Here is an 11,377-nt window from a genome sequence, read left to right on the forward strand (position 1 = left end):
ATGAATTCCTCGATTAATACAATGGTATATTTAGCACATGTTTATTTTCTAAAAGTCATATTTTTAACATAGTAATTTAATTAGTCTGCGAAAATATATCTTTGTGAAAATAAACTTTAAACTAATGATGCGATTTTGATTGTAAAAATCAATTCAGCTGTCTAAATGTATAGTTTGACATTTAAATTAATTAGCTATGGCTACACGTACGCACGCACACATGCAATTATACATTTTTTTTGAAATTATATATTATTTTTGTTGTTGTGGAATTTGTACGATTAATCGATTTCTATGTATTTACATTATATTTATTTAATCCAAAATTATTTTTATTAATATATCAAATTACGTATTGTAAAACTCGATTAGTTTTGCGGAATGGGAGAGATAAAATATAAAATTCAAAATGAAAGAAATATAATCGAAGATGGGACCAGTCATGGATCGAGAACGTGATACATTTTGAGGGCATCGGAATTTTGGGTACAACTTTGTTCAAACTATCATCATTTTCTTTGCTACTCCATTGAAGAAATAGAGAAAATTGTAAAGTAATTTTATTTTGAATGAAAGTAAGACTGATAGAATCATGATATTTCTCGTGTCCAACGAAAATATAGTTAACGGTGATGATACGACTCAAATTTTTGAAATTGTACAATAGTATATGTCATGTTTCAATTGATCGTTCTACTAGCTGAAGTAATTACAACTCTCTACCAATCCACCTCCCGATGATTCCACTCTTTATAATCCATGAGTATTGAATACATTATCTTGACTATGATATCCATTATTATAAGATATCGTGATTATCTTTTTTTAAAAAGTTATACTTAGTGATAGTAATGCAATTCAAACATTTGAAAATGTAAAATAACTCAAATGTCATTTTTCCACCACTATCCAACAATGTATGTAAAAATTGGAGGGATACTATTATAGATATCGATTAATATACTATATCAACTAGTTAACAAGATTAGTCTTATTATTATTTAATTTCTTTCTAAAACTATTAAGTGATGTAATTTATCTAAAATAGCCTTCTTCTACGTGTGAAATACAGAGGAGAGAGAGCTATTTAAAAAACAAAAAACAAAAATTTACGCGCAATGAAGCCTTTTTAAAAAAATTTCCCTTGAATTAAACCGTGAGAAAATGAGTGCAATTTCTTAAATGTGAGGATATATTACTGAAAATGAGCATGGTTGACACCAAATTTAGATACCTAAATGGGAAAAATATATCCTTATAAATAGGGGTGTCAAAGTGCAACACGACCCATCAACCCAACACGATCTAACACGAAAACAAATCAAGCTCGGGTTGGGGTTTTTTCGGGTTCGGGTCGGGTTCGGGTTAGTGCCAGGTTAGACGGATTTCAGATTGGGTCGCGGGTTGACCCGATTTTTTTTTTGAAAATATTAGATATATTTTTATATATTGTATGTTTGAACAAAATTTATTGTATGTTTATATGATAAATTTTTATCATTTAAAATATATTTTGTATATTTTTTTATTTTTTTAACAATTTTAGTAAATATATCTTTAATTTTCTACAATTAAACTTACAAATTTAAATCGAAAATTTTGTTATTATGTGTTTAAATTAAAATATTATTATTATTTTTTCGAATTTTTTTCATTAATTTTTTTTTTAAAAATAAATAAAATTCGGGTTAGACGGGTTGAATAGGTTTAGACGGGTTCGTATTCGGGTTGAAGGTTTTCGGGTTGCTTCGGATTCGGGTTGAAAACAAAAAATTCATGGGTTGACCCGAAATCCGATCCACCCGACCCGATTGACACCCTACTTATAAATGATATATTATAAAGAAACAAATATTGTGTGTTTATATCAAAAAGTACACACTATGGTCCATACACAGCACATATCCTGTCAATCGATCTTTGGCCGTTGATTTGGTCTCTTCTTTTGCTGGAACTCTGTTTTCCTAAAACATTTCGATTCTTTAAACCACTCCCCCCGTCCCCCCCNATCTTCTCTCCAGTTGTTTTTGTCCAATCATATACAGTTGTTTGCACTTCCACATCACCTTTATGAAGGAATTAATTGTATCGCAATGAGTAATTTATAAAGGTTGGTTTGTTTTTTTCAGGAAATATATGATGTAGAATGTGAAACACAAATAATATTGAGAATACCAAAATCACATGGTAATCAGACCGAACCTCATTTTTGGTTTTTCACATCGATAATTAAAATGAAAAAATCTACCAGTTTTTACACAAAAATATTTATAAGGCTTGAATTTTAACTTCTATCAAATTTATCATATTTAATGAATGTTTTAATAGTTGCTATAATTTTAATATGTCCTTTTGTTGAAATAAATCAGGTGTATTCTCCAATTTTACGTACAACTGATTACTTATTGGATATAAACGCTACATCGATTCATAATGTAATTATGTTAACTGTTCGTCCATATACAATTGACTGATCATTTGATATTGTCCCATCTAGTAATTTTCGACCTCTTAAAAAATGTTATGCATAACGTTAAATAATTAAATAAATGTCATCCACGAGAACTTGAATCTAATTACCAACCCAAACTTTTGAATTTGAAAAAATAAATTGCTATTGCATGTAAATTAAACTAGAAATTGAAGATGAATGAATGTGGATAAAACAACCTAAATTAAAAGATATATTTGTAAAAATATTCAAAAATTCGAATAGTTGGTTAGATTTTTTTCGTCCGGATGATGTCAAGTATATGTAGGATAAGATTGAAGAAATTCGAAATACGATAATAATAATTAGCATGTGGTATTATGAAATGAACTATGAATGTTTAGTTTTATTTTGGTTTTTTTTTAAAAAAAAAAACCAAAATTACTGTAACTTATGACCAATGTCCTTAACAAACAAAGAACTAGCACTACTACTAAAACTATTAGGAATCGTTGAGTTTTTGAAATAAGACGATGAATGATATAAAGATGTTAAATAAATAAATATTGATTTATAATTTTAATTTTATATAGAACTTGAATAAAACGTTAGATGGAATAAAGATATTTAATAAATTAATTCGTTCTCATTTGCACCAAATAATGATTTATAAATTAATAGAACAAAATCAAACCAAAAATCTGATATTTTGAATTGAAAGTTGCTTTATGAAAATAATGAGTATTAAAGTTAAATCAGTTCGGTCATTTGATTTTAGTTTATCCGTATTCACCATTTTGAAATGGAATGATCGAATAAGGGAAGAGATAATTCTTTCTGAATCTAACGACTGAAAATCTGCACCTTACCCTTTTTCAAACTGTAACCGTACGATCAACAATTTCAATATCAGCCGTACGACCGAATCCTATTCTCATCTAACCGTCAAATTTTCGAAAATTGAATTTCAAAAGAGTTGGGGAAGGGAGTATATATATATATATACGTATGACTCACAATTCTGCGAAAATTTCTCTCTCTAAAAACCCCTCAAAATCTGATGCTCATCAGCAAAATCTGGACCCCTATATGATGTATTGAGTTTTGGATCTCTCGAGATTTCAGGGAAATCGAACTAATTTAAAAATTTTGCGTGGGAGAAGAAAAGAATTCGATTTTTCATGAGCGAGAGATCATCAAACTCTGGAAACCAGAAGATTTATCCAATTTATTTACCCCGAAAACTGCAGATTCGTTTTGCTTCTTAGTTTTGCTGCGTGCGATTAAATATACAGTATCTTTGTTTTGGAGAAGAAAATTGAAGAAACTTGGGTCATGGAGCAGAGTGAAACGGCGGCAGTGGCCAGGCAGTTGGATTTTGCGGCCCGTTGTAAAGCTTCTGCAACTACAAACGCTAATGGCAAGGGGAATTCGATTCTGCCAGAGCATCCGCAGGCTCAGTTACAGTCGAAGTTGCTGGCCTTGGCGCCATCGCGGCAATTTCATGCAAGTTCTCGATTGCCGCAGCAGGTGGCACAGACAAAAATACCGTCTTCGGGACCGAAGCGGATAAGGTCTCTGTCCAAATCACCACCACGCGAAATTGCTTCTACCGGGAGACAAAAGAAATCTCTGCCAATTTTGTTACCTCGGGGTCACCCAGTGAAGCTGGTTTCTTTACCTAAGTCTGCCCTGCAGCCATTGCAGTGAGTCCTTGCAACTTATTTTTTATGTTAATTGTCTGTACATTTTAGCTATAATTTCGTCCAGGATAAACGAGGCATATCGTATTTTATTTTATTATTTGGAAGATGGTGAATACGCATCGAGTCTTCGACAAAACAAAATATAGAACTTTGAAATACAGCACACCAAATTGAGAACTCAAACAATTGAGTCTACACTCTACAACCCAGCATACAACTCTATTTTATGCTCAAGACTTTTCCATAATTGAGCTTAGAAAAAGTTTATTTATGTCTTACCATCTCAAACTCTTGGTGTCTTGAAAAAAAGTCGAAAGTGAATCCCAAGTTCCTTTTGTGTGTTGAAATTTTAAATCCACCACAACAAATATGTTATGGCAGCAAACAATGGATACATGGCTATGCCAGCTTTGGCTTTCCATTTCATCAATGCCTTGGCCTTTCTTGGTGGGATTATGTTATTAACCCCAACAGTAGCTCGTAAATCAGGTTTGAGTAGGTAGTGCTTTATTTCTCAGTGTTCTCTACAACGAGAGTAATATCCACATAATCACCTTTCTATGGCACACACCGAATTATTGGCATGATGAAAGAAATCAGCAATAAACCGTGACTTTGGAACTCTTCTACCTTCTCCACACTTAAAAGAATCTTTTCTCGTGTAGAAGATGAGACAAAGATGCAATCCAAATGCATACTCTGAGTTTCTGAAGGACCCCCGCTCTGATATGACTGTTGGTTTTAGGTCCAGGATAAATATTGCACCTTGTAATTTATTTCAATGTTGTAAAAGATTGTGAATACACATTAAAAATTAGAACATTCAAACTCTCAAATACAACTCACCAAATTCAGATCCCAAAGCAGTTGCCTTAAACTCACAAGACTTTCTTTATGATTGACCTTGTTGCTTTGGGATGGTTTACAATGAGGAAAAATTTATCTATTTGTAGTAGAATGAATCCAAAAATTTTGTATGTGAATACATGTGCAAGCTTTTACCAACCATTATTTAGTCACTAATTTACTCCACAAAGGCAACTCAAATGCTGCCCAAAATGTTCTATTGCTTAAATAATCTTTCCACGAGGTAGTGATTTTAATATTTTTGTGTTGAAGTTTGAATTGAGAAGGTAGAAAAGAAAGATTTTTGGATGCTTTTTGATGGGGACTTTGAATTGATTAGAATTCCAATCAATTTCAGAAGTGAAAGTTTAGTTAAATATTAATTTAGCTGTGAATGAATATTTGATAATGTAAAGGGTAGACTACGTGTTTATATGTTAACGGTTTGTTTGTACTGTCTTACTTTTCTGTAGCAGAAACTGAGCCATATGGTTCAAATCTGCAATGGGTCGAAATAATTGTGGATAGAGGTATTGACGTGAAACGGCAGCGTAAAAGTACTGTAAGATGGGTTTAGAGTTCAAATACAGAAAGGGACAGTTACGGATGATAGTAATTTTCATTTCAAAATTCGCTGTATTTTGTGTTCCTGGTTGTGTTGCATTTTTTGTCACTTCCTCTTGCTCAAGAAATTTATATAGAGCGGCTTAGATGTAACAAGCCTTTATATCATAGTTGTAAGAGATGATAATTAGTGATTACTAACACTGGTGATATTCAGGAACGCAGAGTCCCCAAAAGCTCAAGTGCTGTGTCATCCAGATACGAAGGATTGCACTCCGAAGAAGCAGAAACATTGCAACTGTAAAAATTCTAGATGCTTGAAGATGTAAGTACATTTCTCTAATTGATTAACATCTCCTTAGCAAAGGCAACATGTTAATTTTTTTTGCTGTTTGGTACAACCATTTCAGTGAATTCCAATTTACGAACCTCATGAATCCCTTGGTAGGAAAAGATGAAATCATTGAACATTTGATTGTGATAAACAGATAAAGTAACTACCTCATTTTTGGCATGTTGCTGCCTGCAGCTGGGTAATTGGAAGATTCGCAGTTTTTTGCACAAATGTTTTGGAAAAAAAGTTTTTCTAATTTCTTGCATTTTTTTTATAATGTTGAAATTATAATACTATTTGATCATGCTATGCTGTCTGATATTAGTGATGAACTTTTTTCTAGTAAACTTACAATTATTTATTTTGCACTTGGGGAAGTAGTCAACTTGTCTAACTAGATATGCAGTTTTGGACAAACATAGTATGTCAGATTGAGAAGAAAAAAAAGCGAAACTTTATTTATAAACCTGTTTCTGGTCTAATGGCCCTTGCATTAGTTTGGTTGATTGAAGAACGTACACTAAATTTTATTTAACTCTGCTGTGCAATAAATTTCTGCTCTGACTTTTACTCGTTGAATTGATTTTTGTGCAAATCCTTTCCATGTAGTGGTTTACTGATCTTGGTTAAGCTTGCTGTAATGACCAACAGGTACTGCGAATGCTTTACCTCTGGGATCTACTGCGATGGATGTAGTTGTATCGGCTGTCATAATAAAATAGAATATGAGGCCAACAGGAAGGCATCAATTTATGCCATATTAGAGAGAAATCCTAACGCCTTCATGCCGAAGATAGCTATCAGTCCACATGGAGCCTCGGATGTACGGGCACTTAACATGATTTTCTGAATTATTTCTGACTGCTTTTTAGACCACAATTTAATTCTTTGATTTTCCTTATGCTTTGGCATCCATATTACCAAATTTTAAATCCTACTGAAGTAATGATTTTTCTTATCCCGATTGTCTTCTACTAGGAACTAAAACTTTATTTTAGTTAAATTTGATGTATGGTGATGTTTTGTAATTGCATACTTTTAACCGACTCAAGGAAAATCTAGGTTGAACACTACAAAGGATGCAATTGTAAGAAGTCCGGGTGCCTGAAGAAGTACTGTGAGTGCTTCCAGGCCAATATTCTGTGCTCTGACAAATGCAAATGCATGGACTGCAAAAATTTTGATGGGAGTGAAGAAAGGAAAGCTCTTTTCCACGGAATTCCAGCAAACTCTGCGACAGTCATCCAACAGGTGACCAATGCAGCCATTAGAACTCCACCATCCAAGAAGAGTAAAAATCAGAGAATGCTCTTTCGGGTCACTCTTAATGATCAATTGACTAGCAGGTTTCGACAATTTTCTCAGGTGCCTATGAAATAGTTAATGGAACTTCATATTTCGTTAGAAATTATAATTTTTTTGGCAGTTTTGTTTCTTCGTTTTGTGTTCTTAAATTGGTGAAGCACTTGTCTAGTTTCCAATGTTGCCGCACCTCAGTTCATGCTGCTGATAAAAAAAAAAAAACTGTCAAACACTTGTTTAAAGTCTACATAAAATCTTGTTTCTTCTGTAAATAGGAAACTCGCTTGGCATCTGATGCATCTTATCCCCCGTTATCATCTATTCACCTGTCTAAACCTGACTCTGCAACAACTTTAGGACCCACCTTTTATAGGTAAAACTTTGATGTTTTTCGTATTTTTGTGTATTTGCTTGGAATACTTACTAATTTATGATTTGCAGGTATCCGCATATGTTACTTTGCTTTATAAACACTTATCCTTTATCCCTCTGATTGAAGGTCTTCTTTGGCTGGCATGATCCAATCACATCATGTGAAAGACCTCTGCGCACTCTTAATTAAAGATTCAGCAGAAGCAGCAAGGACATTTACAGGTAGATAAAGGCCATGGGCCACATCCATTATTTTTGTGAGATCAAGATTAAAAAAAATTGTACTTGTTTATTCAGAAGAAAAGACGACGATTACAAATGATGAGTGTGTGAATGAGGCCAAAATCTATGTTGTTTCATCGCACATAGACCATAAGGATAACCGTAATTTAGACGGAAATCAAGAAGATGGAGTTAGAACTTCGTCGGGGGAATCGGCTGGCTCTGCTATAGATAACCGAAGACCATTTTCTCCAACAACACTTGCATTAATGTGTGATGAACAAGATACATCATTTATGACAGATGACTTTCCACATCACATCTCAAGTTCTAACGCGAGAACGCCAATGGAGTCATCATCCATGAATGGCCTTAGCTCATTATATGCGGAACAAGAAAAGCTTGTATTAACCAAATTGAATTGCTATTTCAAAGAACTCATCTCGAGGCACTGGTTCAAAGGTGATCCCTTGTCTTCTTATTTTCTGAAACCTTTAGTGAACCCGTGCCATTCACATTGATATCTACTTTTTTAGTTGAGAATTATAAGATTGTGATTCCCTTAAAATGCAGTGTTTTGAATATCTGACTTATATATTGCAGAAACTAAAGTAGAACACAAAGCCGACAATGACTTGTACACCAACACATCCACGGATGGATGACAGTCAGAAACACAGCTGCGCAGTCTGTGGAACCTTTTGTTCCATCAGAAATCTTTAAGATTCAAAGATTGCTACAGCAATTGATATCTTGGAGATGTGCAGAATGAAATTGTAAATGTGTAGCTCTGAATAAGGAATGGCAAGGTCAAGTCGTTTAAATTGGCGATTTTGGGTCCTCAAAGGCTAATTTTTTGTGTAATGTTGTCTTACCAAGGGGAATTTTGGTCTTTATATGTTTTTGCTTGTGATTTGTTATGCAGTAGGAATGAGATATTGGGGTTATTATTCTAATATCAGATGATTTATTGCTATATATGTTGAGACGCACATTTTCGCTTAGTTTACTATGTTAGATTGTAAAATGTATGAAACCATTACCAAACTTTGTAACATAATCATTGTTATTTATGATGATAGCCAAAAAAAACGCCCTACCAAATAGGGTTATGCATTTAATTAATTCGGCAATTATATGATTCCAATACATGTTTTTAAGTTGACTAATTCAATACTCAATCAAATATAAACTATATATTTTAGCATAGATAAATGATGATTATTTTTTTAAAAAAAACGAAAGTTGGAAGGTTATGCCCAGTCCCTCGATCAGAACATAGAATTTTTTTAAAAAAAACAAAACCTGAAAATTATATTTATATAATTATAATTATATTAAATAAAAATATATAAGAAGTGCCCTTTGACAGCAAATAAGCTTTTCGAGCTAATGGGTTGTGGGAGTAAACGTTTTACTCCCACAGCATCCCTACTGTAGTATATAAATATAAATTAAATAAGAGAAAATGATACAAGAAAGATTGACAACATATAGTTCAATGAAAAAAATTGACAAGATAAAAAAGAGAGAGTATATTTTTTGAAAAAAAGAACTGGAAGAATTGGAATATAAAAAAACCAATAAAATAAAATTAATTAATTATTTTTTTTAAAAAAATATTGCTAATGGATCGTGAGAGAATTTTTTTACTCCCAAAGCATCACCTATTAGGAATGTCAATTCGGGCCAGTCGGGGTCGAGGTGACGCATGATAATACTAGAAAATTGCTCACGGCGCATGATGAATCAGGTTTGAATTTCGGATTCCTTTGTCTAGATTTTTACGAGTTGACGTTGTAGCGAAGGTACAAGAGCTAAAGCATGGGGTGCAACACGACGTTGATAGCTGCTGGTTCATATTCGATAATAATACATTGATATCTGTTATTAATGTGTTGCAATAGTGATGCCAATGTGTTACATTCTGATATGTTTCGACGCAAATATTCTGTTAGACATTGGCTTAGTAGGCAGAGCCGTACCTGTGGTTCACGACCTGAGGCGATATGTTAAAAAAAATCTTGTTGTGATAAATAACCGGAAAGCTCAGTTTGCAAATTAAAAATATCCAAACAATAAATATATGAAAAATATATTTTACGAGTTATATATTTATCTCTTTGCGATTTTTTTCTTCGTGCGCCACAATATCAACATGACTCTAACGTAATGCAGTGTCATATGAACAATTATATTGGAAAAAGATTGAAATTGGCAAAATTTGTAAGATATGTTGCTAAAATTGAAATGTATCGATATAAACTATCAAAATAACAAAATGATATATATAATGAACTAATATTGTAAAAATATATGATTTGTTTTAAATAATAAATATAATATTTTATTCAAGAAAATAAAAATAAAGATATGTAAAATAGGTAAGTATAACAATTTTTTGTGTTTTATTTTTTTGAAATGGGTCTAACTACATAAATTCAAGAAAAGAAGCCAAATAATCGACAAGTAAAGTATAAAAGTTTAACACATGAGTTGACACAAGATAAAATATTAAATATATTGGACAAACATTACCAATTTATGCATACAAAATTTTTAAAAATTTAATTAATGAGCCGTGTAGCTTTATTGTTTGAGCTCTACATAATTTGATTAAATTCAAAACGAACACAATTATCATATTTAATCATGTTTTCAATAGGTCAATGTCCAATGCACATACTATTTAAGTGCATGATTTTTTTTTGGGTCCCTGTGAGGATCGGGCCTGAGGCGATAGCCTCTCTCGCCTCGCAAGAGGTACGGCCTGTTCGTAGGATAGATGGCAGATCACTGGGGAAGGGGGGTATATTATGGATGGATACGTCTAGCGGTAGTTGATTACATGTTTATGATTATGAATGGATGGTGGAAGATGGAGAATGAAAAAGTAAAGAAAAATAAATGGCATTCAAAAATTTTAAATTCACTTCCCATTTCTTCCCAGCGTCCTCCTTAGTCCTTCCAACAAATATATTTTTTGATTTAGACTGTCGAGCCAACTCAACCTGTACGAGATCCATTGTATCAGGAAAACTCCAAAGTCAATCTTCAGTGAGGTTGAAACATGCTTCAAGATGTTTTTTTTTTTATGGCGCCCCTGTAAAATATGGGTTTTCTGCATCATCCTTTTGTGGTACGTCAGGCAATGGAATCTTGTCTGGAAAAAGACATTCCCAATTTAAGAAACTGCTTGAAGAGGAGAACTTTTACCTGATAACGGAGGTTGTTACTTATAGCATCTCTTGATTTTTGTCTCTGTTTTATCCTCTTGTTGATGCAAGTGTATCTTGGATTCAAATGTTCTGTAGGGATGACACTCTACATTGAGAACATATTTTCTGGAAGTAAGTGCAAAAGAAAAATGTTTGTTATATTGTGGACAAACTATTTTATCAATTATTTATGTTATTCTCCTATTTTCAATGGAAAAAAAAGCTGGCTATCAGTTAGATATGGACAACCAAAATAAGAACACCAGAGAGTGAGCGATAATGTTCGGGCGATTATGATCCAAAAAAGGAAAAATATAAAAGGTAGGCAAGTGCTGGAAACGCACACTTAAGCAGAATCATATATATATATATATATATATAT

The 11,377-nt window shown here is 32.8% G+C and overlaps 1 protein-coding gene across 1 annotated transcript; it reads left to right on the forward strand.

Annotated features, from left to right (window-relative positions):
- The first annotated feature begins 3,461 nt into the window (after positions 1 to 3,461).
- Positions 3,462 to 8,763, forward strand: LOC140968275 (protein tesmin/TSO1-like CXC 7). The gene is made up of 8 exons (XM_073429183.1): positions 3,462 to 4,137; positions 5,765 to 5,872; positions 6,533 to 6,704; positions 6,944 to 7,246; positions 7,459 to 7,556; positions 7,683 to 7,777; positions 7,853 to 8,239; positions 8,381 to 8,763. The coding sequence occupies exons 1-8, from the start codon at positions 3,767 to 3,769 to the stop codon at positions 8,440 to 8,442; spliced, it is 1,596 nt and encodes a 531-aa protein (XP_073285284.1). The 5' UTR covers positions 3,462 to 3,766; the 3' UTR covers positions 8,443 to 8,763.
- The last annotated feature ends 2,614 nt before the right edge of the window (positions 8,764 to 11,377 follow it).

This window comes from Primulina huaijiensis, unplaced genomic scaffold (assembly GCF_012295235.1).
Source record: "Primulina huaijiensis isolate GDHJ02 unplaced genomic scaffold, ASM1229523v2 scaffold3501, whole genome shotgun sequence".
Taxonomy (NCBI): domain Eukaryota; kingdom Viridiplantae; phylum Streptophyta; class Magnoliopsida; order Lamiales; family Gesneriaceae; genus Primulina; species Primulina huaijiensis.